This window comes from Mustelus asterias, chromosome 19 (assembly GCF_964213995.1).
Source record: "Mustelus asterias chromosome 19, sMusAst1.hap1.1, whole genome shotgun sequence".
Taxonomy (NCBI): Eukaryota; Metazoa; Chordata; class Chondrichthyes; order Carcharhiniformes; family Triakidae; genus Mustelus; species Mustelus asterias.
The window spans coordinates 4966093-4986552 of record NC_135819.1 but is presented as its reverse complement, the minus strand read 5'-3'; the positions used below and the strand labels follow the sequence as shown (position 1 = coordinate 4986552).

Genomic DNA, 20460 nt, shown 5'->3' with positions numbered 1-20460 from the left:
ACAACCTTGGAATCTTAGAAACCCTACAGCACAGAAAGGGGCCATTCGGCCCATCGAGTCTGCACCAATCACAATCCCACCCAGGCCCTGGCCCCATATCTCTACATATTTTACCCACTAATCCCTCTAACTGACGCATCCCAGGACACTAAGGGCAATTTTTTAGCATGGCGAATCAACCTAACCCGCACATCTTTGGACTGTGGGAGGAAACCGGAGCACCCGGAGGAAACCCACGCAGACACGAGGAGAATGTGCAGACTTCACACAGACAGTGACCCAAGCCGGGAATCGAACCCAGGTCCCTGGAGCTGTGAAGCAGCAGTGCTAACCACTGTGCTACCATGCCGTAGGATTCACTGGTTCACGGGCTCCGAAGCTTGTCCTTTCTGTGGCCTTGCGGAGTCCGTGGACCATGTCTATGTTTTGTGTCCTAGGTTGCACACTCTTTTTGTTTTCCTGAAGAACCTTTTATTGATGTTCTGTTTACACTTCAGTCCCACACTCCTGATCTACGGGCACCTGGTGCGGAGAGGGGCGGGGTTGGGATGGCGACCTCCTCGTGAACCTGCTCCTGGGCCTGGTGAAGCACGCCATTTACAGGCGGGCGATCGAGGGGTCCATCCATCCTGACTGTCTGCCCTCTACCGCGGCTACGTTCGCGGCCAGGTGTCCCTGGAGAGGGAGCATGTGGTGTCCACGGGCACGGTTGACACCTTCTGTGCCCGTTGGGCACCGCAGGGGTTGGGGCGCATTATCGACCCGAATAATCACGTTATAATTTGATGTTTTCAAGTTTCCTTTGTACTTTGATTTTGTTCGGGTTGTTCCCCCTCCTTTTGGGGAGCTGCCCCCTTTTACTTTGTCCTTGAGTTGGTTTATTTGGTTGGCCCAAAAAACGAGGCCTAACCCCATCAATCCCCCAGCTGAGTGCCTTTCTTTCCTGAATCCTTACCTGAGCCTCTCACCTGGACAGGTGAGGGTGGGACAGGTGAGGCCGTCGCCATGGTTACCGGCCACTAGCAACCCCCCAGCCTATCAGAGGCCGCGTTACAGGGATTGCGGCCTGATTGGCCGAGCCCGGCAGCCAATGGCAGCAGCCGTTGCTGGGGGGGTGAGAATGAAGAGGAGAGACGATGGGAGGAGTGAAGCTGGAGATTTTCCGGGTAAATATTCCAGCCTGAGCAGCGGGAGAGGGAGCAGGGAGAGGGGGGTGAAAATAGGAATATAAAGGAGCCAGGAGGGAGGAGCCAGAGCCCCAGGCCCGGGAGGTGTAATGGAAGAAAATGGCTGCAGCCATTTAAACTGTTCCCAGGGGCCAGCAGAGAACATCCTGGAGCCTGGCAAGGGGAGAAAGAGGAGGAAATACAGATAAAAGATGCACCCCCCGCCCCCCCCCCTCACCCTGATTTGATTTATTGTTGTCACATGTATTATACAGTGAAAAGTGTTGTTTGAAAAGACACAGACACTCTCACATTCACACCCCCCCCCCCGACACACACACACACACACCACCCCCCCCCACACACACACCACCCCCCAACCCCCCCACACACCACCCCCCCCACACACACCACCCCCCCCCACACACACCACCCCGACACACACACACCACCCCCCCCACACACACACACACCACCCCCACCCCCCCCCACACCCCACACCACCCCCCCCCACACACACCACTCCCACACACACACACCACCCCCCCACACACACACACCACCCCCCCACACACACCACTCCCACACACACACACCACCCCCCCACACACACACACCACCCCCCCACACACACGCACACCCCCCCCCCACACACACACACCACCCCCCCACACACACACACCACCCCCCCACACACACACACAACTCCCCCCACACACACACCACCCCCCCCACACACGCACACACACACCACCCCCCCCACACACGCACACACACCACCCCCCCACACACACACACACACCACCCCCCCACACACACACACACACCACCCCCCCAACACACGCACACACACACCACCCCCCCACACACGCACACACACACCCCCCCCACACACGCACACACACACCCCCCCCACACACACACACACACACACACCCACACACACACACCCCCCCCCACACACACACACACCACCCCCCACACACACACACACACCACACCCCCCACACACACACCACCCCCCCACACACACCACCCCCCCCACACACACCACCCCCCCACACACACACACACCACCCCACCACACACACACACACCACCCCCCACACACACACACACACCACACCCCCCACACACACACCACCCCCCCCCACACACACCACCCCCACCACACACACCACCCCCCCACACACACCACCCCCCCCACACACACCACCCCCCCACACACACACCCACCCCACACACACACACACCACCCCACCACACACACACACACCCCCACCACACACACACACACCACCCCCCCACACACACACACCACCCCCCCACACACACCACCCCCCCACACACACCACCCCCCCCACATACACACCATCCCCCCCACATACACACCACCCCCCCACACACACCACCCCCCCCACACACACCACCCCCCCCACACACACCACCCCCCCCCACACACACCACCCACCCCACACACACCACCCCCCCACACACACCACCCCCCCCACACACACCACCCCCCCACACACACCACCCCCCCACACACACCATCCCCCCCCACACACACCACCCCCACACACCACCCCCCCCACACACACCACTCCCCCCACACACACCACCCCCCCCACACGCACCACCCCCCCCACACACACACCACCCCCCCACACACACACCACCCCCCCAACACACACACACCACCCCCCACACACACACACACCACACCCCCCACACACACACCCACCCCCCACACACACCACCCCCCCCACACACACCACCCCCCCACACACACACACACCACCCCACCACACACACACACACCACCCCCCACACACACACACACACCACACCCCCCACACACACACCACCCCCCCCACACACACCACCCCCACCACACACACCACCCCCCCCACACACACCACCCCCCCCACACACACCACCCCCCCCACACACACACACACCACCCCACCACACACACACACACCCCCACCACACACACACACACCACCCCCCCACACACACACACCACCCCCCCACACACACCACCCCCCCACACACACCACCCCCCCCACATACACACCATCCCCCCCACATACACACCACCCCCCCACACACACCACCCCCCCCACACACACCACCCCCCCCCACACACACCACCCCCCCCCCACACACACCACCCCCCCACACACACCACCCCCCCCACACACACCACCCCCCCACACACACCACCCCCCCACACACACCATCCCCCCCACACACACCACCCCCACACACCACCCCCCCCACACACACCACTCCCCCCACACACACCACCCCCCCCACACGCACCACCCCCCCCCACACACACCACCCCCCCACACACACACCACCCCCCCAACACACACACACACACCACCCCCCCCACACACACAACACCCCCCCCACACACACACACACACCACCCCCCACACACACACCAGCCCCCCCCACACACACACACACCACACCCCCAACACACACCACCCCCCCCACACACGCGCACACACACCACCCCCCCCACACACGCACACACACACCACCCCCCCCCACACACACACACACACACCCCCCCACACACACACACCCCCCCCACACACACACCCCCCCACACACACACACACACACCACCCCCCCCACACACACACACACCACCCCCCACACACACACACACCACCCCCCCCACACACACACACCACCCCCCCCACACACACACACCACCCCCCCCCACACACACCACCCCACCCACACACACACACACACCACCCCCCCACACACACCCCCCCCACACACACCACCCCCCCACATACACACCATCCCCCCACATACACACCACCCCCCCACACACACCACCCCCCCCACACACCACCCCCCCACACACCACCCCCCCCACACACCACCCCCCCCACACACACCACCCCCCCCACACACACCACCCCCCCACACACACAACCACCCCCACACACACACCACCCCCCACACACACACCACCCCCCCCCACACACACCACCCCCCCCACACACACACCACCCCCCCCACACACACACCACCCCACCACCCCCACCACACACCACCCCCCCCACACACACCACCCCCCCCACACACACCACCCCCCCCCACACTCACCACCCCCCCCCCCACACTCACCACACCCCCCACACACACCACACACCCCCACACACACCACCACCCCCCCCACACACACCCACCCACCCCGACACACACACACCACCCCCCCACACACACCACCCCCCCCACACACACCACCCCCCCCCACACACACCACCCCCCCCACACACACCACCCCCCCCACACACACCACCCCCCCACACACACCACCCCCCCACACACACACACACCCACACACACCACCCCCCACACACACACACACCCCCCCCACACACACACACACCACCCCCCCACACACACACACACACACCACCCCCCCCACACACACCACCCCCCCACACACACACACCCACACACACCACCCCCCCCACACACACACACACACACACCACCCCCCACACACACACACACCACCCACCCCCCCACACACACACACCACCCCCCCCACACACACACACACACACACCACCCCCCCCACACACACCAGCCCCCCCACACACACACACCACCCCCCCCACACACACCACCCCCCCCACACACACCACCCCCCCCACACACACCACCCACCCCCCCACACACACCACCCCCCCACACACACACACACCCACACACACCAGCCCCCCCACACACACACACACACACCACCCCCCCACACACACACACACACCACCCCCCCCCACACACACACACCACCCCCCCCACACACACCCAGCCCCCCACACACACACACCACCCCCCCAACACACACCACCCCCCCCCCACACACACACCACACCCCCCCCCCCACACACACACCACCCCCCCACACACACACCACACCCCCAACACACACACACACCACCCTCCCCAACACACACCACCCCCCACACACTCACACTTTCACTCTCTCTCACGCGCACACACACTCTCACACTCTCATACACAATCCACTCACGCACAACCCCCACACACATCTGCTCGCTCTCTCTCTCACACACACACCCCACACACACACACCACACACACAACCCACCCCCACACACACAACCCACCCCCACACACACAACCAACCCCCACACACACAACCAACCCCCACACGCACACACACAACCCACCCGCACACACACACCCCACACACGCACCCCCACGCACACCCCACACACGCATCCCCCCCACACACGCACACCCCCACACACGCACCCCCCCACACACGCACCCCCCCACACACACACACCCCCCCACACACACACACCCCCCCACACTCACACTTTCAATCTCTCTCTCACACAATCCACTCACGCACAGCCCCCACACACACCAGCTCACTCTCATACCACTCTCACTCACACACCCCTTACACATACACCCACTCTTTCTCCCTCATACACACACACACGCAACCCCCACAGACATACACACACACTCCTCTCCACACTCACACAGATACACACACAACCCACACACTCACTCTCTCTCACACACACACAAACACACAGAAATAAAACCAGATTCTAGTTTTGGCTCACTTTAAAACCTGCAGAAAACGTTGCTGCAGTGTCTCTGTCACATAAGCTGCTGAAAAAAATAATAAGTTTATTTTATTAGTGTCACAAGTAGGCTTACATTAACACTGCAATGAAGTTACTGTGAAAATCCCTGGCAGCTGTTCAGTTACACTGAGGATTTAGCATAGCCAATGCACCTAACCAGCGCGCCTTTTGGACTGGGGACAAAACTGGAGCACCCGGAAGAAACCCATGCAGACACGGGGAGAATGTGCAGACTCCGCACAGACAGTGTCCCAAGCCAGGAATTGCACCCAGGTCCCTGGCGCTGTGAGGCAGCAGTGCTAACCCCTGTGTCTCTGCAGCAGAATCGGTGTGTGCTGCCTCACAACGCCAAGGACCTGGGTTCAATTCCGGCCTCGGGTGTCTGTGTGGAGTTTGCAGAAGTTTCCTCCCCTACACCGAGGATGTGCAGGTTAGGTGTATTGGCCGTGCTAAATTGCCCCTTAGTGTCTAAAGATGCGCGGGTTACTTGGATTGGCTGTGCTAAATTGCCCCTTAGTGCCAGGGGTCTAGCAGGGTAAATACATGGGGTCACGGGGACAAGGCCTGGGTGGGATTGTGGTTGGTGCAGACTTGAGGGGCCGAATGGCCTCCTTCTGCACTGTAGGGATTGTAACAAACTAAATAAATATTTGGTGGGATAAATCGAAAGTACAGTTCCCTGAAGAGAATCTCGAAGGAAACGTACAACATGTGAATAAAGGGATTGGTAATGAGTGTGTGTGCATGCGTGCGTGTGACACACACTGTGTCTCAGTTGAGTAGCATCACTCACCTCTGAGTCACAGAGTTCCAGGTTCAGCTCCTGCTTGCGCACAGAAATAAAGGCTGACACTCCAATTATGGAGTTGGGGAGGAACTTGCTTACCCGCCTCCCCGCAGTGAGTGACCAGAATGTGAAACCTTTTAGCACAGGGAGTAGCTGAGGTGAATCTTAGAGCTGTATTTAAAAACAAACAGGGAAAGCTAGATAATCACATGAAGGAGAAAGGAATAGAATCGTAGAAACCCTACAGTGCAGAAGGAGGCCATTCGGCCCATTGAGTCTGCACCGACCACAATCCCACCCAGGCCCTACCCCCATATCCCTACATATTTACCCGCTAATCCGTCTAACCTACCCATCTCAGGACTCTAAGGGGCAATTTATAGCCTGGCCAATCAACCTAACCCGCACATCTTTGGACTGTGGGAGGAAACCGGAGCACCCGGAGGAAACCCACGCAGACACGAGGAGAATGTGCAAACTCCTCTATAGAAGGTTAGGCAGATAGAATGAGCAGAAGAGATTCTTGTGGAGCAGCAACATCAGCTTATGGGCTGTGAATTCTATGTCAAGAAAGCATTGTTGGTTATAAATAAAACGTAAGGTTCTTTTCAGTGCTGAACCTGTGAAGTGGAAAGTTGATCACATTTGTCTGTAAGTGTTTCAATAGCTGCTTAGATGTAGCTGTCCTCCATAACGAGCATGAACTAGGGGTGAAAAAGTGTGACGTTGAAATTATTTGTTGCTTGATGACTAATAGCCTGCAGCAATCGGAGGAGTTTGCTATATATATTGTTTCTTGAGTAGATTTGTCACATGCTGGCAAGCATTGATGACATATTTAAGAGCAAAGCTTTCTTTATTGGTGAACCTTTGCCCCTCATCTTTTTACTGTTTCTTTGCTTTCATATTTCTTTTGTCTTTTCTTGTTATCCTGGGTTTTTGATGATTTCTCTTGTGTAATTGTTGCTCTGAAATGATTTGTCACAGCTCCAGGGTCCCGGATTCGATTCCCGGCTCGGGTCACTGTCTGTGTGGAGTTTGCACATTCTCCTCGTGTCTGCGTGGGTTTCCTCCGGGTGCTCCGGTTTCCTCCCACAGTCCAAAGATGTGCGGGTTAGGTTGATTGGCCAGGTTAAAAATTGCCCCTTAGAATCCTAAAACGCATAGGTTAGAGGGATTAGCGGGTAAATATGTGGGGGTAGGTCCTGGGTGGGGTTGTGGTCGGTGCAGACTCGATGGGCCGAATGGCCTCCTTCTGCACTGTAGGGTTTCTATGATTCTTTCTATGATGTCCCCACTGCACGCAGCTCTGTTAGAGGCGCTTTGAATCATGTTGAGATACGTAGCGGTTAACCGCGGATTAAAGGTATTATTTTAAAGGTATTTATTTCAAAGGTATTATTTTAGCAGTCACCAGCAGCATTTGCACTGTCACTGTCCTTTGCAAGCCCCACTCTGTTAACTTGTACTTCGATGGACTTAGGGGCAGCACGGTGGTTAGCACTACTGCCTCACAGCGCCAGGGACCTGGGTTCGATTCCCGGCTTGGGTCACTGTCTGTGCGGAGTTTGCACATTCTCCCTGTGTCTGCTTGGGTTTTCTCTGGGTGCCCCGGTTTCCTTCCACAGTCTGAAAGACGTGCTGGTTAGGGTGCTAAATTCTCCCTCCGTGTAACCGAACAGGCGTCAGAGTGTGGCGACTACGGGATTTTCACAGTAACTTAATTGCAGTGTTAATGTAAGCCGACTTGTGACTAATAAATAAACTTTAGTTCTCAATTTCGTGTATGTTTTTATTTTAATTCCTAAATTTAAAAAAAATGATGATCACAGCATCTGAGACAGTTGTGAGATCCAAATCCATCAATACACAGTGAATTGTTGTTATCAGTTTGTATGGGAGGGGCAGTTGTAAGCATTTGCTTGACGGTTGACTCCCCTGGAGGGAGAGAGAAAGAGAGGTTGGAGTTCTAGTCTATCATTAGAAAGCCAGGAAGCTAAATCATTATGTTACACACTGAGCTAATTGCAGTTAATTACAATCCACTTGTTTGCACGTTTACGATCATAGAATCCCTGCAGTGCAGAAGGAGGCCAGTCAGCCCATCGACCCTGTACCAACAACAATCCCACCTAGGTCCTATCCCCGTCACCCCACTTATTTACCCTGCTAATCCCCCTGACACTAAGGGGCAATTTAGCATGGCCTATCCACCTAGCTAGTCCATCTTTGGACTGTGGGAGGAAACCATAGCACCTGGAGGAAACCCACGCAGGCACGGGGAGAACGTGCAAACTCCACACAGACAATTCCGAGGCTGGAATTGAACCTAGGTCCCTGGCAGCAGCGTTAGCCACTGTGCCACCCTAATGGGGGAGAGTGCTGATTTTAATAAGAACAAAAATGTCAAGTATTAAGGGCAGTACTTGAGATTTGCTTAAGAGCAAAGACAAAGCGGTGAAGGATAAGAGACCAATGGCTATTTTCAATATGTTAACACTAAGGGGATCCACAAAGGAGACTTGTTTTCCATTTAGCCTTGAACAAATATTTTATTGAGCTTATTGTTATGTCCATGAGTATTTCACACATATCTGGATCACTCTATCTGATGTATGTGCTAAAGCAGTTTTGGGATTAACCAATCCATCACACAAACCAGCCTCCCATCCATTGACTCTGTCAACACTTCCCGCTGCCTCGGCAAAGCAACCAGCATAATTAAGGACCCCACGCACCCCGGACATTCTCTCTTCCACCTTCTTCCGTCGGGAAAAAGATACAAAAGCCTGAGGTCACGTACCAACCGACTCAAGAACAGCTTCTTCCCTGCTGCCGTCAGACTTTTGAATGGACCTACCTCGCATTAGGTTTCTCTACACCCTAGCTATGACTGTAACACTACGTTCTGCACTCTCTCCTTTCCTTCTCTATGAATGGTATGCTTTGTATAGCATGCAAGAAGCAATACTTTTCACCTGTATCCCGATACATGTGACAATGATCAAATCAAATCAAATCAAAAGGCCTGTTTCTGAGCTGTAATTTTCTATGGTTCTAAATGTACATCACAGGAACTTCTGGTAAGATAGTTGAGAATGGTGGAGTTCGCTTAAAACATTTGTTGAATGGAGGTGGTAATTGACAGGAATGAAGTTGAAACATAAAAAAGAGCACTTTGTGAAAAAGGTCTTCCATCCTTGAAGCCTTAAAGTGAATAAATCATAGAATCCCTACAGTGCAGAAGAGGCCATTCGACCCCTCGAGTCTGCACCGACTCTCTGACTGACTATCTTACCTAGGCCTTCTTGACCGCTCTATCCCCAGAACCCCACACATTTACTATGGCTAATCCACCTAACCCGCACATCTTTGGACTGTGGGAGGAAACCGGAGCACCCGGAGGAAACCCACGCAGACACGGGGAGAACGCGCAAACTCTACACAGACAGTGACCCAAGCCGGGGAATCGAACCCGGGTGCCTGGCGCTGTGAGGCAGCAGTGCTAACCGCTATGCCACCCCAAAGGACATTAGTGAACCAGATGGGTTTTTCCGACAATCGACAATGGTTTCGTGATCATCAGTAGGTTCTTAGTTTCAGGTTTTTTTGAGTATTTTTGCATCTGACTTGGAAGTGTGAACGTTTGAATCCCACATTTGGGTTTACATTCAATACATTGTTAGATTTGTACTCCTCTTGCTGAGATGATGATCCATAACGCAGGCTGGCATTCCATTATCGAAGAGGTAATACATTGTTAGAGTTCCTTCGGGTGTAATGGAAGTCCATAGCTACCGCAGGTGATGTTGAAGAAGGCATAGCGTTATCCAATGTCCAGGCTCACATTGTCCAAAAATAAACCTGGATCTTCCTCTTTGTTGCTCATGAGGCATTGCTGATACTAATTAGCTGCATTTTCTGTCTATATGTAAGTCACCCATTACTTGAGTCGGTTCACCACTGGAATGTTGTATAAATGCATTCTTGATTGTCTGCACCCCAGTGGGAGAGTGCCACAATTATGCAAATCTAGGCGATTAATTTGGAGACAAAGCAGCCAGTGTGTTTTATCTCAAATCATGCAGCACATTATCTCTGATTTTGCTATTTTCTTCCTCATTAGATGTTCCTGTACCTGTCATTCCCGGTGACAGTGTTTTGGATCTCCAATCAAGCAGAGTACTTTGAAGAATATGTAATCAAAAGAAAGGTCAGTGAGTGACGGACGCACTGTGCACGTAATAGTGACTATTAATCCAGAAACTCAATTAATGTTCTGGGGACCCGGGTTCGAATCCCGCCACGGTTGGTGGAATTTAAATTTTTAAAAAAGAGATATTAGGAATCTACTGATGACCATTGTCAATTGGCGGAAAAAACCCATCTGGTTCACTAATGTCCTTTAGGGAAGGAAGTCTGCCGTCCTTACCCGGTCTGGCCTACATGTGACTCCAGAGCCACAGCAATGTGGTTGACTCTGAACTGCCCCCTGTCAACTAGGGATGGCCATGAGGTGGAGATGCCAGCATTGGACTGGGGAGGTCACAGTAAGAAGTCTTACAGCACCAGGTTAAAGTCCAACAGGTTTATTTGGCATCACGAGCTTTTGGAGCGCTGCTCCTTCATCAAATGAGTCACCGATGAAGGAGCAGCGCTCCGAAAGCTCGTGATTCCAAATCGACCTGTTGGACTTTAACCTGGTGTTGTGAGATTTCTAACAAGGGATGGGCAATAAATGCTGTAAGAAGTTTAACAACACCAGGTTAAAGTCCAACAGGTTTATTTGGTAGCAAAAGCCACACAAGCTTTCGGAGCTGCAAGCCCCTTCTTCAGGTGAGTGGGAATTCTGTTCACAAACAGAGCTTATAAAGACACAAACTCAATTTACATGAATAATGGTTGGAATGCGAATACTTACAACTAATCAAGTCTTTAAGAAACAAAACAATGTGAGTGGAGGGAGCATCAAGACAGGCTAAAAAGATGTGTATTGTCTCCAGACAAGACAGCCAGTGAAACTCTGTGGGGGTTACAGATAGTGTGACATGAACCCAATATCCCGGTTGAGGCCGTCCTCGTGTGTGCGGAACGTGGCTATCAGTTTCTGCTCAGCGACTCTGCGCCGTCGTGTGTCGCGAAGGCCGCCTTGGAGAACGCTTACCCGAATATCAGAGGCCGAATGCCCGTGTGTTTACCCCAGTCCAACGCCGGCATCTCCACACAATAAATGCTGGTCAGCCCACGATGCCCATGTCCCACGAATGAATTAAAAAAACATGTATTGGCATTTGAGGTGATGTGTTGGGGGTTAGCGTTCAATGAGAAGCATCCAGCTTTGTGTCAGTAAGCCCCACCTCAACAGAAAGATCAACGGTTGAATCATAGAATCCCCACAGTGCAGAAAGAGGCCATTTGGCCCAGGAGTTGTTTCCAGATGGTCGGGTTCATTGGAAGTAAAGCACCTGGGGCAGGCTCTTCCCTCTGTAAGTGGAAAACAGATCGGGATTGTTTGTAGATCCTGGACCTGCCCAGCCTAACCCCCCTCATCCCCGCCCTAGGGAGGAACAATCACTCATTGTGAGTTTCACAAAGGTACCTCCTCACGAGCTTTTGGAGCGCTGCTCCTTCATCAGATGAGTCACCGATGAAGGAGCAGCGCTCTGAAAGGCTCACCATCAGAATAAGGATGGCAAGTGGGCTTTCAAAGCTGGAGAGTTTAGTCACAGAAGTGTTCCAGCACAAAATCAGCAGCAGGCTGCGAGTAAAGGTTTAAAGTTTATTTATTATTGTCACAAGTCGGCTTACATTAACACTACAATGAAGTTACAGTGAAAATCCCCTAGTGGCCACACATTTACCCTGCTAATCCCCCTGACAAATTTGGTGGAGTTTTTTGAGGAAGTGACAAAAACGGTTGATGAAGGAAGGGCCGTGGATGTTGTCTATATGGATTTCAGTAAGGCATTTGACAAAGTCCCACATGGCAGGTTGGTTAAGAAGGTTAAGGCTCATGGGATACAAGGAGAAGTAGCTAGATGGGTGGAGAACTGGCTTGGCCATAGGAGACAGAGGGTAGTGGTCGAAGGGTCTTTTTCCGGCTGGAGGTCTGTGACCAGTGGTGTTCCGCAGGGCTCTGTACTGGGGCCTCTGCTATTTGTGATATATATAAATGATTTGGAAGAAGGTGTAACTGGTGTAATCAGCAAGTTTGTGGATGACACGAAGATGGCGGGACTTGCGGATAGCGAAGAGCATTGTCGGGCAATACAGCAGGATATAGATAGGCTGGAAAATTGGGCGGAGAGGTGGCAGATGGAGTTTAATCCGGATAAATGCGAAGTGATGCATTTTGGTAGAAATAATGTAGGGAGATTGGGTAAACTGGAGTTGTTCTCCTTGGAAAGACGGAGAATGAGGGGAGACCTAATAGAGGTGTACAAGATTATGAAGGGTATAGATAGGGTGAACAGTGGGAAGCTTTTTCCCAGGTCGGAGGTGACGATCACGAGGGGTCACGGGCTCAAGGTGAGAGGGGCGAAGTATAACTCTGATATCAGAGGGATGTTTTTTACACAGAGGGTGGTGGGGGCCTGGAATGCGCTGCCAAGTAGGGTGGTGGAGGCAGGCACGCTGACATCGTTTAAGACTTACCTGGATAGTCACATGAGCAGCCTGGGAATGGAGGGATACAAACGATTGGTCTAGTTGGACCAAGCAGCGGCACAGGCTTGGAGGGCCGAAGGGCCTGTTTCCTGTGCTGTACTGTTCTTTGTTCTGACACTCGGGTTAATTTAGCATGGCCAATCAACCTAACCCACACATCTTTGAACTGTGGGAGGAAGCCGGAACACCCGGAGGAAACCCACGCAGACACAGGGAGAATGTGCAAACTCCAACACAGACAGGGACCCGAGCCGGGATTGTACCCAGGTCCCTGGCCCTGTGAGGCCGCAGTGCTGACCACTGCACCACCCTTAAATAATCAAATGAAGTGACATCTTAAATGAGGTGTGGCGAAGTTCCAGCGTTTAGGATCTAAATCCATTTGTTACTTTTCACTTCGACTTGTACTTCTCCCCAGCTCTTCACTCCAGCCTCCTGCTGGGCTTCATAAACAGTGGGAAATTATTTGTTTTGTGAGGGGTGTGTTTACTAGGACTTTGTAATGTGTCTTCTGTACCGTTGAGCACCATTTCCACTTGTATTTTTCAGAGAGAGATCTACCCGCCGGAAGAAAAGATGCGTGTAAGTACCTGAACCAATATGTTACATACAGCAGTACAGCACAGGGACAGGCCCTTCAGCCCATAATGTGCCGAACACGACGCCAAATTAAACTAATCCTCTCTGCCTGCCCTTGGTCCATATCTGTTTCTTGCATATTCATGTGCTTATCTAAAAGCCCCTTAAATGCCCCTATCGTATCTGCCTCCACCACCAACCCTGGCAACGTGTTATAGACACCTACCTGTGTAAAAAAAACTTGCCCCTCGCATCGCCTTTGAACTTTCCCCCCTCTCACCTTAAGCACATGCTCCCTAGTATTTCAACTCTGGGAAAAAGATTCTGACTGTCAACCCTATCTGTGCCTCTCATAATTTTATAGACTTCTATCAGGTCTCCCCGCAGCCTCCGCCGCTCCAGAGAAAACAACCCTAGTTTGTCCAGCCTCTCCTTATAGCTCATCCAGGGAGCATCCTGGTAAACCCCTTTGGCACCCGTTCCAAAGCCTCCACATGCTTCCTGTAATGTGGCGACCAGAATTGAACACAATGCTCTTAAGTGCGGCCTAACCAAAGTTTTATAAAGTGCGACATGACATCTTGTACTCGTCCTGACTCTTGTGTTACATAAAGGTTATGGGCCATGCAGCCACCCGGCTATAGACAAACTGTGAATGCTTCAGTCCACTTTTCTCATAAAATACTTCTTGCAATTCCCTCAGCATTAAAATGTTTTGATTTTACTTGGCATTTTGAGTGAAAATTCTCCCTGTTACTCGGAATTTACCTTTAACAGCTGCAGAATGGTTGTTTTTTTTGTCATTGAGTGGTTACAGATTAATTTCCTTAAATGTTCAGAGTGTATTTTGCTTACAATCGAAAAATAAGGTGGCTTTTGACACCCGTATTGCAGCTTATCTCTCACATCAATATACTAGCTGAATTAAGAATCTTTTAAAAACTTTTACCCCTATTTATAGAATCATAGAATCCCTACAGTACAGAAGGAGGCCACTTGGCCCATCGAGAGTGTACCGATACAATCCCACCCAGGCCCTATTCCCGTAACCCCACACATTTGCCCCCGGCTAATCCCCCTGACGCTAGGGTCAATTTAGTATGGCCAATCAACCTAACCCACACATCTTTGGACTCTACTCTAGATGGGGCGGCACAGTGGTTAGCACTGTTGCCCCACAGCTCCAGGGACCCGGGTTCGATTGCTGGCTTGGGTCACTGCCTGTGTGGAGTTTGCATGTTCTCCCCGTGTCTGCGTGGGTTTCCTCTGGGTGCTCGGGTTTCCTCCCACAGTCCAAAGGTGTGCACTGATTAGGTTGGTTGTCCATGCTAAATTGACCCTAGTATCAAGGGGATTAGCGGGGTAAATATGAGGGGTTACGGGAATAGGGGTTGGGTGGGATTGTGGTCGGTGCAGACTCGATGGACCGAATGGTCTCCTTCTGCACTGTAGGGATTCTATGAATAAAGTGCCTTCTCCTGAATTTCCAATTGGATTTATTAGTGACTGCCTCATATCTGTGGCCCCTAGTTCTAATCTCCCTCGCAAATGGAAGCATCATCTTATGTCTAACCTCACGAATGCAGTCATAATCTTACTTGATCAGGTCACTCCGCAGATTTTAATATTCCCAGCCTGTTCCAGTTTTCCTGAGATAAGCTCTCAATTAAAGAAACACTTAGCATAGCTCCCAGTCCTGAGCAACATGCCTGACACCCCCGGCCTCCCTCCACCCCCACCACACCCGCACACACCGGCGAGGAGAATAATTGCAACAGGTCCGCTATTGAAGAAGGTCTCCTTCAATCTAAACCCGCCGATATCCAAGGACCTCCTCAAACCACCCTGCAGTTTGCCTTCTCTCACGCCTATCATACTTGCCTCGTGCATCGAAAGTTCTTGATCATTCCTGGAATGGAAACATGGTCTGTTTTACTTGTTGTAGTTAAAACTACCATTCCCCTCAAGTAGCCAGACAAGGTCACAAAGTGGTTTTAAGATGATTTATTACTGCAGCTACAAGATCCTGATTAAGTCTTTAAGACCAGTCAGAGTGCTGAATTCAGAAATACACCAGCAATTATAGTTTCAAATTCAATTACAAGTAATTAGCATAAACCAATCAAAGTGTAGGCGTTCTCTCTATCCACTCTCGCTTATTGATTAAGGTTACATCATTTATAAGATACCGATATTCAAACCAATCACAATCACCTTCTGTTTGCTTTACATAATATCCACTCAGCATGAGGTTTTTAATTGCATCAATAGTATATCGTCCCAACTATCTTTAAACATCGGGGTGGCACAGTGGTTAGCACAGCTGCCTCAAAGCGCCAGGGACCCGGGTTCGATTCCCGGCTTGGGTCACTGCCTGTGCAGAGTCTGCACGTTCTCCCCGTGTCTGCGTGGGTTTCCTCCGGATGCTCCGATTTCCTCCCACAGTCCAAAGATGTGCAGGTTAGGTGGATTGGCCATGCTAAATTTCCCCTTAGTGTCAGGGGGACTAGCTAGGGTAAATGCATGGGGTTATGGGGATAGGGCCTGCGTGGGATTGTGGTCGGGGCAGACTCGATGAGCCGAATGGCCTCCTCTGCACTGTAGGGATTCTATGATCCCAGCTGTGTCTGAATGTTAGAACACAAATCATCCCAATGTCTGCCTTAACGGCCTTTCCTCGGTCTAAAACTCCTTTAACTTCCCCTCTTATCTGGAAGGACAGTCTTTGTTAGGCAGTTTATTAGCTAACTGTGTGCAGGATATATATTTTGGCTTTAACCTGTTCACTGGCCATAGTTACTTAATATGATATGGCCACTACTCTCCTCCATAATTATTCGTATGGATATTATCCCCCCCCCAAGGTCCTATGAGTGGAGATTGAGTAGACTAGACCTAGCATTTAGGAGAATGAGAGGCGATCTCATTGAAACGTATACATTGCTCAAGGAACTTCATCGGGTAGATGCTGGGAGAATGTTTCTCCTTGCTGGCGGGACAAGAACCAGTGGTCTTAATTTCAGAATAAGGGGTCCACCATTGAGATACAGAAACATTTCTTATGTAAAAGGGTTGTTAATCTCTAGTCAACTCCATTTGAAGGGGGCTCGGCAAGCGAGACATGAAGCCCCAAACCTCAATTTTTGCAATTGGGAGTCAGTAGCTGATGACAGTCGGAAACAGGGACATCCTCTGTGGGGGGGCATTGTGCATCGCCGTGACAATCAGCTCTTACAGCGGATTGGCAACCGGCGCCAACATGGAGAGCGACCCACTTCATACACGGCATGGGTGGCAGGACCTGCCTCTCATGGATGTGCTCTCTTCAGCCATCAGCAAACGTATGAAGCTACCACACTCTCAACAGCTTTGTCTTGCTGCCTGTCCATTATCTCACAAAGATAAAATGATGGCACCGATAAATCAACGCAATGACTGAACATGTGTAGGTCCATGAGGTAGAGGATGGCAGATTTCCTTCCACAAAGGGACATGAGTGAACCAGATGGGTTTATACAACAATTGACAATAGTTTCTTGGTCATCGTTAGACTTTTAATTCCAGATTTTTATTGAATTCAAATTTCACCACCAGCCGCGGTGGGATTCGAACCTGGGCCCCCAGAGCATTACCCTGGGTCTCTGGATTACTCATCCAGCCCAGTGATAATACCTGGTCTGGCCTACAGGTGACTCCAGAACCACAGCAATGTGGTTGACTCAAATGTCTCAGGGATGGGCCATCAATGCCGGCCCAGCCCAGTGATGCCCACATCCCATGAACAAATAAATAATTCCCAGAATGCACGGCAAGTGATGCCCAGAATGCACTGCAAGCAGCAAAGGCGGGAGTTGTTGAACTTCCATTCTTGGTGGCTCATCCAGAACGGAGCGATATATTTTTGGATACTAAGGATATGAGGAAAGTGCCGGAAGGCGGATTGAGGTAGATGATTAACCATAAACTTATTGATCAACAGAGCAGGTTCGTCGAGTTGAATGGCTCATTCCAAATCCCATTTTATTAAATTATAGAATTCCTACAGTGCAGAAGGAGGCCATTCGGCCCATCGAGTCTGCACCGACCACAATCTCACCCGAGCCCTATCCCCGTAACCCCACACATTTATCCCGCTAATCCCCCTGACACTCGGGTCAATTTTAGCATGGCCAATCCACCTAACCCGCACATCTTTGGAGTGTGGGAGGAAGTCGGAGCACCCGGAGGAAACCCACGCAGACACGGGGAGAACATGCAGACTCCACACTGACAGTCACCCGAGGCCGGAATTGGACCCGGGTCCCTGGCGCTGTGAGGCAGCAGTGCTAACCACTGTGCCACCGTGCCAACCCATGAATAAATTTTAACTTAAACCAGTGAGCTAGTTAAACTAGTGAATCCCAATAACTAAAAAAAAAAATTCGATATTCAGTCGCCATCAGGCAGAACAGAGACAGATTTCTCAAAGGAAACTCCTGCCAAATACTTTTTAATTTCCGGTCTAACATCCCTTGGCATTTCATTATCGCTCTCGATAGGGCAGCCGCCATCATTCTCAGATTGACATTGTTCATTTTCTTTCTCAGTCAATTAGATTCCTCCTTGCTAAGATAATGTGTTATTGCTTTGAGAAACACAATGAGCTTGGATGCATTAATGATATTTCATAACACAACAGCACAATGTGTAGTTTTATATCAATAAACACAACCTCCGCATTGACGCTGATATTGCTCTATCTACAACCCCCCCCCTTCCCCCCCTCCCCCCGGATCACAGCGGAAAGAGCTGGAAGACTTCAAGGAAAGAATGAGGGAGAAACGAGAACAGAAATTATTGCGCCACCTGGGAACCCAGGAAGAGTGATGTGGAATCAATACTGCAGTGGCCTGCCCAACTGATCACCAGATTTCCAATGAATTCAAGAGCTGCAACTTCAAAAGACTCTTTCTCTCTTTTTTGACGAGCTTGATTAGCTGTTAATTATTCGATAAAAATCATTTTGTACGCGATGCCCTGACCGTAAGTTATTTTATACACAATTAAATTTATGAATGGTTATGACTGTGATGCTGGAACACAATTGGTTTGCAGAATCTTACACCGTCCCTTGCCCATCGTGAAACCTTTTGCATTTGACCACCTGGTGCTTTTTTGAGGTTTGTGTTAGACTCATTGACACGCCAACTGAGGTAGTTGTGCATCTACGCCTTGAGGAATTTGTGGCAACCAGGCACTGGGCTGTGGAAGCATCATTCAGCTGGCAGTTGCACTTAAAGTAAAGTTTATTTATTCATGTCACAAGTAGGCTTACATTAACACTGCTAATGAAGTTACTGTGAAATTCCCCTAGTCGCCACACTCCGACGCCTGTTCCGGGTCAATGCACCTAACCAGCACGTCTTTCAGAATGTGGGAGGAAACCGGAGCACCCGGAGGAAACCCATGCAGACACGGGGAGAACGTGCAAACTCCACACAGGCAGTGACCCAAGCCGGGAATTGAACCCAGGGCACAGTGAGGCAGCAGTGCTAACCACTGTGCCACCGTGCCGCCCTTAATTAGGCGCTTGATGTTTGCTGAACTTTGCCTCTGGTGCTTACCTGCTAGACCAGTTTGATGTTGTTGCAGCATTTAGATCTCCAAGTTGCCTGGTACTTCTTTCATTCCAAGTCAAGACTGATTGGTTTGTGTCCCGTCTGCTTGCTTTCTCATAGAATCCCTGCAGTACAGAAGGAGGCCATTTGGCCCATTGAGTCTGCACCAACCACAATCCCACCTAGATCCTATCCCCATATCCCTATGCATTTACCCTAGCTAGTCTCTCTGTCACCAAGGAGCAATTTAGCATAGCCAATCCACCTAACCCGCACATTTTAACAAGATGGCGTCGGAGTGAGGGTGGCACGGTAGCACAGTGGTTAGCACTGCTGCTTCACAGCTCCGGGGACCTGGGTTCGATTTCCGGCTTGGGTCACTGTCTGTGTGGAGTTTGCACATTCTCCTTGTGTCTCCGTGCGTTTCCTCCCACAGTCCGAAAGATGTGCGGGTTAGGTTGATTGGCCATGCTAAAAAAAAAATTGCCCCTTAGCGTCCTGGGATGCGTAGATTAGAGGGATTAGCGGGTAAAATATGGAGGGATATGCGGGGAGGGCCTGAGTGGGATTGTGGTCGGTGCAGACTCGATGGGCCGAATGGCCTCTTTCTGTGCTGTAGGGATTCTATGAAATTCTATGAAACTTCTTGCAAGCTGTGCCCAGCATACCTTCTAATTCTATCTTTTACTCTCGTTACCTTCTCTATGAACGGTATGCTTTGTCTGTAAAGCGTGCAATATTTTCACTGTATGCTAATACATGTGACAATAAATCAAATCTTTGGACTGTGGGAGGAAACCGGAGCACCCGGAGGAAACCCATGCAGACACGGGGAGAACGTGCAGACTCCGCACAGACAGTGACCCAAGCCAGGATTCGAACCCAGGTCCCTGGTGCTGTGAGCAGCAGTGCTAACCACTGTGCCACCACGCCGGCCCCTATCTAATGCGTTAAACCTCGTAGCCAGTGACTGCGTTGCTCATCTGTATAAT

At 51.4% G+C, this 20460-nt stretch overlaps 2 protein-coding genes across 2 annotated transcripts in view; both read left to right on the top strand.

The window, feature by feature from the left end:
* LOC144507710 (AP-1 complex subunit mu-1-like) overlaps window positions 1-19719 on the top strand; it is a 387219-nt gene extending 367500 nt beyond the window's left edge. Inside the window, exon 13 of the transcript XR_013500133.1 lies at window positions 19693-19719. The gene's annotated coding sequence lies outside the window, so the exon portion shown is untranslated. The remainder of the gene's footprint in view (window positions 1-19692) is intronic.
* On the top strand, window positions 1093-18932 carry pet100 (PET100 cytochrome c oxidase chaperone). Its single transcript, XM_078234929.1, has 4 exons — window positions 1093-1166; window positions 10753-10839; window positions 13842-13874; window positions 18651-18932. Exons 1-4 carry the CDS (start codon window positions 1137-1139, stop codon window positions 18735-18737), a joined length of 237 nt encoding a protein of 78 aa, XP_078091055.1. The 5' UTR covers window positions 1093-1136; the 3' UTR covers window positions 18738-18932.
* Window positions 19720-20460: the final 741 nt, after the last annotated feature.

Coding starts and splice junctions, on each gene's coding strand:
- pet100 (XM_078234929.1), top strand. CDS start 1,137: ATGGGAGGAGTGAAGCTGGAGATTTTCCGG. Junction 10,840..13,841: donor AATATGTAATCAAAAGAAAG/GTCAGTGAGTGA, acceptor TGTATTTTTCAG/AGAGAGATCTACCCGCCGGA. Junction 13,875..18,650: donor CGCCGGAAGAAAAGATGCGT/GTAAGTACCTGA, acceptor CCCGGATCACAG/CGGAAAGAGCTGGAAGACTT.